Consider the following 17068-nt stretch of genomic DNA (forward strand, 5'->3'; position numbering starts at 1 on the left):
CAGTTCCAAAGCATCGATCTTCCTTCTCTCAGCCTTCCTTATGGTCCAGCTCTCGCAGCATACGTTACTACAGGGAACACCATTGCTTTAACTATGCGGGCCTTTGTTGTCAGTGTGATGTCTCTGCTCTTAACTATTTTATCGAGATTGGTCATTGCTCTTCTCCCAAGGATTAAGCGTCTTCTGATTTCCTGAGTGCAGTCAGCATCTGCAGTAATCTTTGCACCTAGGAATACAAAGTCTTTCACTGCTTCTACATTTTCTCCCTCTATTTGCCAGTTATCAATCAAGCTGGTTGCCATAATCTTGGTTTTTTTGAGGTTTAGCTGCAAGCCAGCTTTTGCACTTTCTTCTTTCACCTTCATCATAAGGCTCCTCAGTTCCTCTTCGCTTTCAGCCATCAAAGTGGTATCATCTGCATATCTGAGATTGTTAATGTTTCTTCCAGAGATTTTAACTCCAGCCTTGGATTCCTCAAGCCCAGCATGTCGCATGATGTGTTCTGCATACAAGTCGAATAAGTAGGGTGAGAATATACAGCCCTGCCATACTCCTTTCCCAATCTTAAACCAGTCCGTTGTTCCGTGGTCTGTTCTTACTGTTGCTACTTGGTCGTTATACAGATTCTTCAGGAGGCATACAAGATGACTTGGTATCCCCATACCACTAAGAACTTGCCACAATTTGTTATGGTCCACACAGTCAAAGGCTTTAGAATAGTCAATAAAACAGAAATAGATGTTTTTCTGAAACTCCCTGGCTTTTTCCATTATCCAGTGGATATTGGCAATTTGGTCCCTAGTTCCTCTGCCTTTTCTAAACCCAGCTTGTACATCTGGCAATTCTCGCTCCATGAATTGCTGAAGTCTACCTTGCAGGATCTTGAGCATTACCTTACTGGCATGTGAAATGAGTGCCACTGTTTGATAGTTTGAACATTCTTTAGTGTTTCCTTTTTTTGGTATGGGAATATAAGTTGATTTTTTCCAGTCTGATGGCCATTCTTGTGTTTTCCAAATTTGCTGGCATATAGCATGCATTACCTTGACAGCATCATCTCGCAAGATTTTGAACAGTTCAGCTGGGATGCCGTCGTCTCCTGCTGCCTTGTTATTAGCAATGCTTCTTAAGGCCCATTCAACCTCACTCTTCAGGATGTCTGGCTCTAGCTCACTGACCACACCATCAAAGCTACCCCCAATATTGTTATCCTTCCTATACAGGTCTTCTGTATATTTTTGCCACCTTTTCTTGATCTCTTCTTCTTCTGTTAGGTCCTTGCCATCTTTGTTTTTGATCATACCCATTTTTGCCTGGAACTTACCTCCAATGTTTCTAATTTTCTGGAAGAGGTCTCTTGTCCTTCCTATTCTATTGTTTTCTTCCACTTCCACGCATTGCTTGTTTAAAAATAATTCCTTATCTCTTCTGGCTAACCTCTGGAATTTTGCATGTAATTGGGCATATCTCCCCCTATCACTGTTGCCTTTTGCTTTCCTTCTTTCTTGGGCTACTTCTAGTGTCTCAGCAGACAGCCATTTTGCCTTCTTGGTTTTCTCTTTCTTTGGGATGTATTTTGTTGCCGCCTCCTGAACAATGTTGCAAACTTCTCTCCATAGTTCTTCCGGGACCCTATCTACTAAGTCCAGTCCCTTAAATCTATTCTTCACCTCCACTGCATATTCCTTAGGAATATTAGTGAGCTCATCTCTAGCTGATCTGTGGGTTTTCCTTAATCTCTTTAGTCTGATCCTAAATTGTGCAAGCAGAAGTTCGTGATCTGAACTACAGTCAGCTCCAGGTCTTGTTTTTACTGACTGTAGAGATGTCTGCCACCTTTGGCTGCAAAGGATGTAGTCAGTCTGATTTCGGTGTTGTCCATCTGGTGAAGTCCATGTATAAAGCCATCTCTTAGGTTGCTGGAAGAGAGTGTTTGTTATGCAGAGTGAGTTGTCTTGGCAAAATTCTATCAGCCTATGTCTTGCTTCGTTTTGTTCTCCCAGGCCATGCTTACCTGTAATTCCAGGTGTCATCTGACTGCCCACCTTAGCACTCCAGCCTCCTGTGATGAAAATAACATCGCTTTTAGGCGTGTTGTCCAGTAGGTGCTGCAGATCCTCATAGAACTGCTCCACTTCAGCTTCTTCAGCATCTGTGGTTGGGGCGTATATTTGGATCACTGTGATGTTAGATGGCTTGCCCTGAATTCGAATTGAGATCATTCTATTGTTTTTTGGATTGTATCCAAGCACTGCTTTAGCCACTTTACTATTAATTATGAAGGCTACTCCATTTCGTCTGTGGTCCTCTTGTCCACAGTAGTAGATCTGGTGGTCATTTGATGTGAACTGGCCCATTCCAGTCCACTTCAGTTCACTGACGCCCAAAATGTCCATCTTTAATCTTGACATCTCACCAAGAACCACATCCAATTTGCCCTGGCTCATAGATCTTACATTCCAGGTTCCAACCGTGCGTTGATCCTTAGAACATCGGATTCGCCGTTCACCACCAGCACCGTCGGCCGCTAGCCGTCCTTTCGGCTTTGAGCTAGCTGCGTCATCACGTCTGGGGCTAGTTGAACTCATCCTCTGTTCCTCCCCAGTAGCATTTTGACCATCTTCCGACCTGGGGGTCTCATCTTCCGATGGTATACCGACATATCTCTGGTTGTACTGATCCATTTAGTTTTCACGGCAAGAATACTGGGGTGGGTTGCCGTTACCTTCCCCAGGGATCGCATTTAGTCTGACCTCTCTGTCATGACCTTCCCGTCTTGGGTGGCCCTTCACGGTTTAGCTCATGGCATCATTGAGGTGCTCAAGCTCCAGCACCACGACAAGGTAACGATCCTTTGCTGAAGAATCCTTAGCTTGAGTTATAGCCTCTATAAATCTGGAAGGCCCTGAGACAGAGAGGATGTGGCATTTGTGTGCCTCACATATAAGGTTTCCTGTTTCTAGATGTTGCTCTGAAATAGTGAATATTCATAAAGCTTATTTGCTTTTGTTCTGTTACTTGGAGTGCTGGGGACTTTCCAGATGTTTGTTTCCCGCTGCTGGTAATCATTTCAGCTATTCCATCTTTTTCTCCTTGTTTGATATTTTGTTGAAAGGGGGAAAAAAAGGCAAAGAAATGGTGGAATAAACATGTACATTATTGGACCACCAGCCAAACTAGTGAACCAGACATTGGGTAGAGCCTTTATACAATAAAGACCATTCTTGGAATTTCTCCCTTTCCTAATATAATACCTTCAAAATAGGTTGGATCTTCATTTCTTCTGAATCACTTTTAATCTGTGCACAGCCCTACTAAGTGCCCCAGTGATAAGACAGAACTCTGCACTTGGGCACTTACCCAAGTGTGACTTGGCCTGGGTAGTTGGCTGGTTTCCAAAGTCAAGAAAAGCACAAACATGGGTCAGAAATGTCATCTTTATAGAAAATTCCTAATTGGCTTTGTGAAGGCCAGATTTCAGTTGTGCTTTCCTTAAGAAAAATGGGCACATTTGGGGATGTGGGAGGGGTATGGGTGGAATAGTGAAAATGAATTGCTATATTTATTGTGAGGAGGAGAAGATGATGATGAGGTTGATGATGATGATGATGATGATTCCCTCTGTATTGGTGAATTCTGCTACCAGGTTTGGAATGAAAACAGGGCTACTATGAAACAAGAGCATCCTTGAGAGATCAAGTCATTCTCAGTAGTACTGAATTGTGCCTGTTGGAAAAGAAACTGAGACATGTAAAAGGAAGGCTCTTTGGCTAAAACTCTGAATAGGAACTTTCCTGAGTAGGAGATAAAAACGCAAGGCAACATTGAAAACGGGACCTACTTGATTTCTTTTAATCTAAAATGTGTTTGACAGGGTGGTCCAGGTCTCCGAGGTCCCAAAGGTAGCCGTGGTGACGATGGTCCAAAGGTAACTTGCCAATGCTGCTTCTGTCTGCATGATATTCCATACATATCCCAGCCCCAACCCACATAATGCTTTTATTGTCTTTTTCTTTAAAAAGAATTTTACTAAGTTTCAAGCAAAGTTAAAGGCTATAGAAAAACAAAAAACTGCAAAGGAAAAAAGAGAAAAAACTAAAAAAGTGTGGAAACACAAGAGAAAAAATTTTCAAAGTTACAAAAAGAGGTGACTTCCAACTTTTAACAGCAAGGATATACAAAAATTTCCATAATCAATCCCTTACTCTACATTAAGCCAAAATCACATTATTTTTATAAATCATTCCATTGGCGCATTGTAAAAATCACTACATACAGTTACTCCATCCCCTTATGTTAAAAGAAAAAGAAAAAAGAAAAAAATATATAAACCTCCTAATCAACTCCCCCGCCAAAAGATAACATTGATTTAATTATTTCCTTTCTACTACTATTCTATACATTTCTATCTACTATGATAAAGATCAAACTAAAAAACATATAAATTGTCTGCCATTGAAGTTGATAATATAACAATTTTAATAATCATATGAAACCCAAAACCATCCAAATAGACATTATTTTTTTATTATACCTTAATAATTGTAATCCAAATTGTTAAAGATAGATGAAATCAGCCAAACCCTAAAAGCAATCCAGATAAATATTCTTAAACCCTTATCCCACTTCAAAATAAACCAGAGCATTTATATATCCCCACAATGCTTTTTTCTTACAAAAATCAAACAGCCCAACTGCCCCCCTCAAAAACTCTGACTTCTCTTCAGGAGACCACCCATACATAATAATAATGCTTTTATTGTCTATGTGGAATGTGACCTTATTTCTTTTGTTATCTTTTCTCAATAGGTATTATTGGGAGATAAACAGTTTGGGGGGGGAAGAGGAGAAATTGCTAAAAAGTGCAAGGATTTCTATAGAATGGATAGAATTCATGGCACCTTCTGTTATTCCTAATTCAACACTATTATTTCTATGTTTGATTTATTGCTTTGCAAAGAAATTTCTTTCTTAAACTTTCTCCATCATGTTAATTCACACTGTTTACATGTACTCAGCATCAAAGTGGTGAAAAGTTTCAGAAATGCTGATGTTTTTGTGATGGATTGTTTTTATATAGTTCCTACAACCCACTTACATATGCACTCATAAACACACAAGTACACATATACAAGACTTGGAGTCTCCACTGCCAAAAATGTCTGAAATTGGACAATGTAATTTTGGCAAACACTCCACACCCCACACCTCCCACATACACATAGGATAATAAGGCTGGGAATGGGATCATAAAGTGTCTGATAGATGAAATGCTCTGATTCCCACTCTAATGTCACCCCAAAGTCTCAGCATCACTGGGCCAGCAATGATAAACCACCCAGAGTCCCCCGATGGGAGGAGATGGGTGGGGACAAATTGAATAAATAAATAAATAAAATAAAAAAAAGACTGACGTTGAATTAACAAATAATCAGGATACTGAATTGTATCTGCTGACCCATAAAAGTTCCCCACATCTTATTTACAGCACCTAACCACCCATAGGTTGCTCTTCTGCTCAGGCTTCCAGGGAAACTCAAATACCATAGGATATAACCCTCTCTTTTGCCAGTTTCTCAGTGATCTTCCAGTCAAGTAACTCTGTCACACGTTCTGTGACAGGACCAGTAACTAAAAGAAAGGAGATTCTAGCTCAATAGTGGAAGAACTTCCTAATGGGAAGATTTGTTAAACCATAACCAGTCTGCTTAGAAAAATGGTGGACTTGTGGAGATTTTCAAATGAGGATTAGATGACCCCTGTTGAGTAGATTTGTTGGGTTTCTATACCGGTCACTGGCTTAATCTGGCTGACCTATGAGGTCTCTTTCAGCTCATAAGTTCTATAATTTAAACTCTTAGTATATGCCTAGCAAGACAAAATATCAACATCTTTCTAAGGTTATTGAATACTGCTATAATTATTACCTGCTCCTTTTAAAGTGATTGTCTTTAAAAGCCTGCTGGTAGCTGTATTCATAAAAATGTTTAACTCTCCAAAATTACAAATTAGGAAGTTCATTATGAGACTGCTCAGGTTAGCCCAACATCAATTACAGTATGTTAAGGTGAGCCACATCTTATACAACATGTCTTGACTGTCATAGACCTGGTCGATCCTGTTAGGCAACCTGGAAGTTACTCTCAAACCATTTTCTTTGCGATGGTACCTCATTCTAGATTTCAGCTCTCCCCCCGGAAATCTCTGAGAGGCCTATTATTACATTTCATTTCTACATTTTAAGAATTTATATGGCTGTCTATCTTACACAGTGATCCTAGTTGGCTCACAACAGCCAATGAAAACAGAACAAACTCCTCCTACTTCCGACATGCATTAGAATCCTCTCTTTTCACCCAAACCTTCCCTGTATGAATGGTGAATAATTGCTTTGTTTTTCCTTCCCTCCTAACTTTTTTTTAATGAATATGATTTTATAGGTTTTTCATTATTATAATACTGTATTTTGTAAACCACTCTGAGATGCACTGGCATAGAAAGCAGTTTAAAATATGTTAAGTAAATAAATAAAGGGTGAACTGCTACATTTTTAGCATGGAACTTTGTAATGCTCTTTTTGGTTCTAGGGACCAGATGGACCTCGAGGTGGAATTGGTGCTTCAGGTCCTCAAGGGCCTCCTGGACCACAGGGGCCAAGCGGACTTTCTATTGAAGGACTTCCCGTAGGTTTATTATTATGCAGATACTTATTCTGGGCAGCCAATAGCCAGCCCTTGAATTCCAGTTGCTGTGGAACACAAGCAGAAGGATGTTCACCCTTCTGTATCTTGCTTCTGGCAGCATTTATTTGATTACTATGAGAATTAAGAAGTTGAGTTAGACAGGGCTTTAATCTGATCCAGCAGTGGTCTTTTCATGTAGTTTCAGCCACTGCAATGACAATGGGATTTGATTAAAAAAAAAAACTTGATGTAGAAAAAGTAGTATTTGGAGGGTAAGAAAAATACTTCATGTTTCATGACACTCTTCCTCCCTTTGTTGTTTTTCTTTGTAATTTTAGGGTTGTATCAGCAGATTGCTTTCTTCCCCCCTTCTCTCTAGACCAAATATGGAGACCAAAGAAAACCCGCTGTGTGGATAAAACTCTGCTTGTCTAATGTTGGATGTAATCTATAGTCTGCCCAACAATAGTAGATCTAAACAAGCTAAAATTAAAGAAGAATCAGATGCCTTGGCTTGTGGGTTTAATTAAGGGCTATCCCACCCTTTCTTCCCTAATTCAAATCTTTATTACCATAATTCAGTCTCATAAAAGCAATTTTGGAATTCCCTTTTTTTTCTCCTTCTCCAGAAGGAAATTGGCAATTAACCATTTTGTTTGGATGAGGAAAAGGGGGCAGTGAAACAAACAATAAAGAGTGTTTACCCATTTTCAGGGACCAGCTGGAGAAAAAGGAGAAAGGGGAGAAAATGGTCGTCCGGGCCTTCAGGTAACCATTTGTGTTATATTGGTCTGGAATGGAGTTACTGCACACTACTCAACCATTAGATACTTCAGAGCTGAATTGTTAACTGTTGTTATTATTATTACAATCCTTCACTAATGGAGGAATTAAATATAGCTTTACTGTGGATTTTGCTCCTGTCAGATGTGTTAATGGACACCAACTGGAAACTGGAAAACATCAGGGAGGATTGGACTCTAAACTCTTATTCTTGATGGCCTTACTCTCTCACATGAATCAGGGGCTACATGTCTGAAATTCCAAATGAGGAACAACAGGAGAGTGGGGCTTGTCACCCTCCTATCCATATTTGTGAGCTTTCTGAGTGCATTTTTGGTCACGTGTAGCACTGTTACTATAAGTACTTCACTCTAGCACAGTGTTTCTCAACCTTGGCAACTTTAAGCTGTGTGGACTTCAACTCCCAGAATTCCCCAGCCAGCATGCTGGATCCAATGCTGGCTGGGGAATTCTGGGAGTTGAAGTCCATACACTGTAAAGTTGTCAAGGTTGAAAAACATTGCCCTAGTGCTCTCTGCATTCAATGTGCAGGAAGTGCACCACCATTTGGCTAAAGGTACTACCTGAGAGTGTACTGTCTTCCATTAGGTAACAAAACCTCTCAGAAGTAGATTAAGAGATTAGTCCATTAATGCCAGCATCTTCTCTATCCTCCAGGTCACCTTGTTTGTCCTGGGGATCTTCCACCCTTTGCCAGTGACAGATCCTCAGCACTGCAAGAAGGGAGCTTGGGAGCTAGAGTTGGAGGATTTGTCTGAGCTGCCAATCTAGCAGGTGCCAGGCAAGGACTGGACCTCCACAGCTGTAAAAGCATGGAGAACGTGTTCCAACATTTTGTATCCAGGACAAAGCTAGTCCTGTGCTGCTGGGGGCAGATAACAAAGGAGGCATCATGTTCTGTCTGCTCAAAGCAATTGCCTGCAATGTTACCTGCACAATTCTTGGATGAGGATGTTGCTAATGCCTCCCCATTCACCCCTTCATTGTCCTGCAAGCTGCAGGCTGAGTGAAATATTCAGTTCAGACATTTGACTTAAAGGTAATTGGTTTGATTCTCCATCAGATCATCTATTTGAAGCTTTGTGGACCATTAAAAGTTACAACTGGATAGTGTAACTCCATTAATCAATCTATAAAAAGTCCCCCTTTTAGGGGGAGATGGGCGGTGATAGAAATGTGAAAAATAAATAAATAAATGTTCTTTTTATAAATATGGATAAGTAGATTTGCATTATTGTTGCTGCTGCTGCTGCTGTTATTAGCAGAAATGTGAGTTGAATCGTATAACTCAGCTCTCTTTTGGGTCTTCCTCAGGGTATTCCAGGACCAACAGGAGCACCAGGACGAGACGGAAGCCAGGGTCAAAGGGTAAAATGAAAGAACTGATAGTAGCCATCCAGCTACTTCAGCTTGCTCTGTTCCTCCAAGGCTTAATTTTGCATACTATGAACTTCCCTTACTAGGATGAGTTCACTTAACATGCCTCAATGCTAAACCCAGATGAACAAAACACAGTTCCTGGGTAAGTCCATCCTCCAGGAAATAAAGCCAGACTGCTCACTTGAGGGAATGATATTAAAGGCAAAACTGAAATACTTTGGCCACATAATGAGAAGACAGGACACCCTGGAGAAGATGCTGATGCTAGGGAGAGTGGAAGGCAAAAGGAAGAGGGGCCGACCAAGGGCAAGATGGATGGATGATATTCTAGAGGTGACGGACTCGTCCCTGGGGGAGCTGGGGGTGTTGACGACCGACAGGAAGCTCTGGCGTGGGCTGGTCCATGAAGTCACGAAGAGTCGGAAGCGACTAAACGAATAAACAACAACAAAGACCCAAAGAAAGAAACCATGTTATTATTTAGCGTGACAGCATCAGTCTGGTTCAGACAACATTCTAATGATTGGATTCTCACAACTCATTGAATTCCAAACAACTCAACTCCATTTGAGCTTAATGTAGCTTGTACATATCCAGGCCTAGAGCTACTTTATTCTTCCCTACCTGAAGAGAATTCTGATTTATTTCTGTGGTCTTAGATGCTTCTCAATGAATCCTAGTGAGGGAAGAACACAGGGTAGCTCACAGTTTTCCTTCTGCAGATTCAATGTTTCTTATGTCTGCAAAGAACTGTCACAAATGTCAACTCAATTCCCCAAATTTATTTAAGAGATTTGCTGCAAAAGGCTAATTTTGGTTGAGATTACTAAACTGGAGTACAGTCATTCTTTCATGGAAGGCTTTTTTTATTCTTTTATGTCTGAGATGGATGTATTTTCCAGATGTGTGGAATATAGAGGCTGGAATAAAAGGATTATCATCTCTTCCTCCCCCTGAAGAGATTACCAGTGTTTTCCTTCCCATTAGGGCAAATGTTTTAAAATGAATTCTTGTCTTCCTTTCTCTACACCACCTGGTGCTGCCTGAAGCAAATCACTCCACCCTGCTGCATGGCACTGATGACCTGTTTATGTCAGTTCAAGATACTGTTGTTGGGGTCTTGTTCGCACTTAGCAGAGAGCAAATGTTACTATCAAACTGAATGGAGCTTTTATCTGTATACTATAGACATGAATAGAACTGAACTATAAACATTTACTCAGAAGCAAGTCTCGCTTTGGTCTAAATATAGAACAATGTTCTCCAGATGTCTTGGAGTACAATTTTAGAAATGCCAGCCAATGTGCAAATGCATTTAGTGCACACCACATTTTCTCAATGAGTGTTATGGTTCCTTGTGTTTTAGTCTTAGATTTTTTTTTTATTTTAATTTTCTTCAGACTTTCTTGGGAAGGAATTTGTGAAGGACCAGATGAATCAGGAACTCAGGATTGAGGCTGGGTCTTTGAAAGATGTCTGATAGTGTAAAAATGCCCAGCTTATACTTCAACCTTTTTACCATCTTTCGGAATAGCTGCTATTAAGAGTCTGGTTGAAGATACGATAGTTGGTTGCTGAGTTTAGTAGTTATTGCTCTGAGAAACAAACTGTGGATGGAATGATTACTATGAAGAAATGGGTGGTAGATGAAAGAGACTGGAAGGAGAATGTTGAAAGTAAGAGGAATTTCATTTCCTCAAGCTTTTCTACCACATCCCAGACTTTTCCCCCTCTTTTATTAATGTTATAAGTCTTGAATCATTGTCTTATTTCAATGCAGATTTCAGTGCAATGATATTTATGTAATATGGTTATAACTTAAGAACATTCTATTATTTAGAAAGCTTAAAGTATTAAAATAAGAAGAAAAAAGTAACAGTTCTATCAATATTAATAGCATTTTCGGATGTCAATATTACAAACATAAAATTATTTAACTTTTCATCCAAAATTGAGTATAACATTAAAAAGCACTGCTGCATATCATATCAAAGTAGTAGTTATGTGACAATAGTATCAGTCTGAAAGTAATTACTTAATGTTAAGATCTCCATTGTGTTATTACTTAGTTTATGCATTTATATGTTGATAAAAGGAAAGGAAAGAAAAGATAGATGAAGCAAATTTAACAAAAGTTAAATACCTGGAAATATTTTAACTTATATATTAAGTTAAAATAAACATTTTTCAGGTACCACATCCCAGTCTTATCCATCCAGTGAGGCATAAAACATAGGAGTGGAGAACCTGTAGCTTCCCAGATGTTCCTGGCTATAGTGAGGGATGCTGGGATTGTAGTTACAGCAACATCTGCAGGGCTACAGCTTGCCAACACCTGGGCAGAGCATGTCAGTTTCTAAATAATGATACCATTATTTGAATAATAGAAGTAGCAATGGGAATATCTATAGAAGCACAAACTAGGGCTGTGCAAAACTTATGAAAAAAATGCATCCTAAGCAGGAAGCACCTCTCTTCAAAACAATAAAGCATATGTGCCTTTCTCCTGCCTTGCACAACTGTTTTCAAACACCTTTGTGCATATCACTTCCTTTTATGGACAGAAGTGGGGGGCAGTAAATTATTCACAACTTGGATTATTTATTTCCCTACTGTCCATGGCAATTAATTGCCTGTAATTTTCCATCTCCTTGGCTATCACTCAGTCTATCACTGAGTCTGTGTGTGTGAGGTCAAGAATGAGAAAAAACAGAAAAATTGGAGAGTGTGCTGCTAACTTTCCATCTTCTAATTGCTGAAAGAGGGGGACTTACAATGGGTCCTCGTAGTTGTGGCAGTCATAGTGTCCCCACAGTCACGTGATTGCAGTTTGGGTGCTTGGCAACCAGCTCACAATTATAACATTACAGCATTGCACGGTTACGTGACCACCATTTGCACCTTCACCGCTGGCTTCTGGCAAGTAAAGTCAATGGAGAAGCTGGCAGGAGGTCATAAAAGGCAATGACATGACCGTGGGATGCTGTGACCACCCAGGATTTACCTAACTAAGGCACCTGGAATTGCTGCTGTTGCCATCATAAGTTGGTGCGGTCAAGTGATATCATGCTTTACAACCGTGTTGCTTAGCAATGGAGTTGCTTGTCCCAATTACAGTCATTAAGTGAGGACTACCTCTATAAAAAAGAAAAAGATAAGAATTAGAAGAAAGAAAAGAAGTGAAGAAAAGGAAGAAAACAGAATTTTGACTTCTGTCCTTCTTTCGATTGAGTAATTGCTATCTTACTCTTTCTGTTCCTTCTTTAACCCTTTCTAATCCCCAAATCCATAAATCAGCAGTTCTGTCTTTTCTTCTTTCAGCAAAAAATCCATATAAGGCTTCCAGTCTTTTAAAAAAAGTCTTAATTGTTTTTTTCCCTGACCAAATTGGTCAGCTTTGCCATTTCTGCGAGCACCGTCAATTTTATAATTCAATCCTCTACTGTGGGTTAGCTATCAGTTTCTTGATGGTTTGAACGAACTATTAAATACATTCAATGGCATATTAAATTGCAGTTAAGACTGATTTGAAATAGTGTCAGGAATCTGTTTTCACTTCATATATTTTAAAAACTCAAGGAATTTGGCCCTTAGTATTCTAAATCTGCATTTAGTAACAGGGTGAAAAACCCTGCTTATTCCAAAAGGTACTTGTCCTAAGCATGTTACATAGATGTAAGTTTGTTCAGATGATAGGAAACCACTTTATAAGGGTTTGTTTAAAAAAAAACTGGCCTGCTAGCTATGATTCTATTCAAATTATCAAATCTTGCATTATCCACCCCCCCTCCCCGGAATCATAGTGGGGAGGAGGAGAAATAATTCCTTGCCATAAATTTATTCCTAGTTCAGTCATTAAGATAAATAACACATTACAATGGGCATGTATCATAAGTATCAGCTCATAAGTTTCATCTCATAACTTTCTTCCAAGTTTATAAATCTAAAACCACATTGTAAAACTTAAATCCTGAAGCCCCTTAGTTTGAGAGGCACTTGGAGAATAAAGGTAGTGGTGTTGGCCATCATGTCAAAGAACATTCTCCTACTGGAATAGTATGTGCGTAGTATGTTTATCATTGGGTGTGGGAATAGCATTCTCACATTGCTAAAATCACTTGTGTTCTAAAGCCAGTCTAGCTTTCAGCCCTATGTTAATCAGGGGCATCTCTGCCATTGTTAAATCTGTGTGATGCATGTGGCGCATGATAAGAAGGGGCAGGGCTTCCAATGCCTGGCCACGCCCACCATTTTCACTTGATTGACCCCACCCCTCCACTACAGACAACATGTGCATTTTGAATTTGACTTTTTGTGGATGTGCTCTGGTGTAGAAGGAATGCCATGTGTGAAGCAACATCAGAATGCACATGAAGCAAACAGCTTCATGGTCTTGAAGGCGGCAGTTCTCCAATCTACCTGCACATTGTAGAAACTAGAGATGAAAAAGGCCATTTAGGCATGGAGTCCAACCTCTTGCTTAGGGCAGGAATCCAACTTAACCACTATCTGGCCTCCACTTGAAAACACTTAGCAAAGGGGAAACCACCACCTCTCTGGGTTATTGTCTTCGCTGTCCTATCGGTAATACTGTTATGAAGTGCTCTGTTGTAACTTTGCTGGGATTAGGTTCTGAACTTTGAAGAATAAACAAAGGTAATTCAACATCTGTTGCTCATCAGAAAGAGGGCAGTCTGGATTCATTCCATAAACCGCTTTCTGATTAATCCCCTTTTTTTGCACACATGGTCATACAGCAAACACTAAGAAGCAGGACTGCATAGTCTATGCAAAGCTGGGAATGAAGAGAGTGCATTTGTGTGCGTTGTGCATAGCAGAAGCAATCCATGAATGACTTGGCTGCAATTCCTCACTGGTTTTGTTTAATCAAGAGCATCTACAAGTCGCTCCAGAAGTAGAACATTTGGGTTAAAGCATTGATGTGATTCTTTTGGTAGATGCTATGGCAATGTTATGTAGAAACAGCCATATAAATATGGGTAATACACTCTAGCCATAGGTAAAAGGTAAAGGTAAAGGTTTCCCTTGATGTAAAGTCCAGTCGTGTCCGACTCTAGGGGGCGGTGCTCATCTCCGTTTCTAAAAGACCTCCAAAAATTCTAAAACAATCATCCATTTTATTAGTCCAAATGGTTTATTGAGATTCTCCACCACTACTTACAATTTTTTAAGCAAGAGGAAACAGATGACAGTGAGTTTAGTTGTTTAGCTTTATGTAGTACTGTATATGTATGAGAATTAATACAATCATTGTATGTATGATATGGTTGCTTCTTTTAAACCATTATACTGAAAAGAGCAAAATGGTAATTCAAGTCCTTTCCTCTCTTTTAGGGCCTGACAGGCAAAGATGGGCCAACTGGACCTCCAGGACCTCCAGGACCTGTGGTAAAGACAATCATGCTATTCTGTTCTAAAAAAAATGGTTAAAAAACTTTGAATCACAGAAGGCGAATAGGGAATATGTGTCAACTTGCTTTCATTGTTAAATAACGAAGTTCATTCATTAAGTCTAGATTTCCCAACATGGTGGCTAAGGATGCCCATGTTGATGGAGTTTTAAAGGTTAATAAAAGAACTCCAAGCAGCTAACAACAATCTTGCAAAGTAGAAGCGTGAACCAAAAAGAAACTTGCACATTAAGCTTAATTATGTTCAGAAAAGAATTCAGTCTTCACACAGTAGTTAGATGAACAGAAAAAAAAAGCTAGCTTACATTTATTCAGTAGATCTGGATACAAGTAGCTTCATCACTGGTTCTTTGTAGACACATTTCTATGGAAATAGAAATGTCTGCGTGCAAGTGAGATGAAAGAATGAGAGCTGCATTCTGCAGCACCTCCTGCTTGCAGGTGTGCCCAAGAGGTAAAATGGAGATTGTTAATCCCCAAACCCAAGAAGGAGGAGGAAGTGGAAATCAGGTGACCCATGTGACATCCCACAAGCACAGCAGAGATGTGTTCACTAGAAAGACCCCCTTATGCTTATGAGACAATGCTGAGTTGACCCCTGATAATTCCAACACATATGCCCACAGATAATAGGACTGTTAAATGGATTATGTTTTTAAAAACTATTTTTTTTAAATAGAAAACTATCTGTGAAACAAAGTATACTCCTTTGGCATCATTTTTATTTCCAAAAATGCTCCTGGATCTCAAATGAGCCTTGAGGTCTGTTTTAGAAAATAAAAATGATGAATGCATCAAAATCTTTATGTACTGAATTTAGTAGGTCATGATCCCTGAACTAATTTCAATCATAACATGCAATAGCTAAAACCCAGAGTCAGTTCCAAAGTTTAGGGTGTTATTCCAAGGGTTTAGTCCCAGCTTTGGCACATGATGAGCCACCTGGTAATCAGTGATCAAAAGGGCTTTATTTCTGTGAAATCTTGCTATATCTCTGTTTTTTTTCCTTGACATGACTTCCATGTCAAGACCATCATTCCAACTGGGGAAAAAATACCCTCAAGACCAAAAACCTGGAGCAGTCTGTAAGCTGCAAATCTTCAGAAAAAAACCTGTTTAACCTAGTTAACATGGCCAATTTCACCCATTTTACTTTGCCTGGATTACTCTAATCATAGGAAGAGCTGCAAGGAAGGAAGTCAGGGGATATATCTGCAAACAGTCAAAACAGCCCAGGTCAATCTTGGGTACATTTTATACTGGGATCAGAAGGGTTGGGAGATGGCAAGACTAATAATCTAGGTGCCTTTAGACCAGTGTTTCTCAACATCAGCAGCTTTAAGGTGTGTGGACTTCAACTCCCAGAATTCCCCAGTGTCATGCGCTGCCTGCCTCTGAATAATGCACAGACACTGGTTCGATGGATCAGGCTCTGGTTTATTCACAGCGCAGTTACAGCGTCGGAAGAAAAAAGCTGAGAGTGACAGGAGCGCGCCGGTGCGGGGTTTAAATACCCCGCGCCGGTCAGCGCCCCCTCACTCGCGGTCACGTCACCCCCCTTTGTCCAATACGTTGCCCTGCCGGTGGGTGAGGGGTTGTGAGGCCCCGCTGGCGTTCCGGGATCGCCCATCATCGGGTTTTCTATTCATCCGGTGATTGCTGTCAGCTGGGCGATCTCCGTTGTATTGGCGCTGATGGCTTGGGTGTGATCCGTGATCCGTTTAGTTATTGTTTGTTGGCCGTTAGTCGTTGTGAGTTGATGGCTACTTATCTTGAGCCCCTTCTCCTATTTCCTTGCTATTGTCATGTGTGCCATTGCGCTGATGACTTCAGCTCAACGGCACTCATGACACCCAGCCAGACATGATGGCTGAGGAATTCTGGGAGTTGAAGTCCACATATCTTAAAGCTGCTGAGGTTGAGAAACACCGCCTCCACTGCCTATGAATTACTGTGAAGTGTAAACACAGCCAGTGGCTCTGAATTGATTGGACAATGCAGAAGTTGTCATCTGATAAGCAAGTAGTCATTGATATGCAGAAGAAGAGGTTTCATTATGGATGATACGTGGAAAATCTTCCACTCTGGGATAAATAAGACTGTGGACCAACCAATTTATTGATACTCTTGTGGAAAACATTGCTGAGCAATAACCTGGGACTTGGATGGGCCTTTATCTGTGCTTTCCAGGAATAACTTGCATTCATTAACCAGTGGAGGAAGTGCATAGACAACCTCACCAGGACTCACCTGCTGTCTCTTCTGAAATAGTGGGGTCTTGAGCCACTGTGTTGGAGAATGTTAGCAAAGGTTCAACGCACAATTATATATAAACAGAGAATCAGTATGTTTGAACTCCTGTTATTGTTTTCTTTGTTCTCTCTATGCAGGGAATACCTGGTGCTCCAGGTGTCCCAGGAATTATGGGTAATGTTGGCCCACAAGGAGATGCTGGACCACCTGTAAGTAGAAGTCCATCATTCATTCTCTCTCTCTCTCTCTGTAGTTATGTATATCTGCATTTATATATATCAATGATAAGTCACCAAGCTTTTCAATAAGTACATCACGTGCCTTGTCCAAATGATACAAAAGTATTAAGCAGGTTTTTATTTCAGTTTTCTATCACATTCCTTTGACTTAAATGATTTTGCTACTAATCCAGTTGATGGAAAGGAGACAGCAGAGAGTGGCAGGAATAATTGATAATAATGTAAGCCAAGTGAATCTATAAGATGAAGAGGATATTTCATTGATCTGATTTATTTC

At 40.1% G+C, this 17068-nt stretch overlaps 1 protein-coding gene across 1 annotated transcript in view; it reads left to right on the top strand.

Moving 5' to 3' along the window:
• The window catches only part of COL14A1 (collagen type XIV alpha 1 chain), a 131489-nt gene that overhangs the window by 87120 nt on the left and 27301 nt on the right, over positions 1-17068 (top strand). The window contains exons 36-41 of the mRNA XM_063299632.1: positions 3875-3928; positions 6588-6683; positions 7398-7451; positions 8802-8855; positions 14223-14276; positions 16690-16761. Coding sequence (XP_063155702.1) covers positions 3875-3928; positions 6588-6683; positions 7398-7451; positions 8802-8855; positions 14223-14276; positions 16690-16761 — 384 coding nt within the window. The remainder of the gene's footprint in view (positions 1-3874; positions 3929-6587; positions 6684-7397; positions 7452-8801; positions 8856-14222; positions 14277-16689; positions 16762-17068) is intronic.

This window comes from Candoia aspera, chromosome 3 (genome assembly GCF_035149785.1).
Source record: "Candoia aspera isolate rCanAsp1 chromosome 3, rCanAsp1.hap2, whole genome shotgun sequence".
Lineage (NCBI taxonomy): Eukaryota > Metazoa > Chordata > Lepidosauria > Squamata > Boidae > Candoia > Candoia aspera.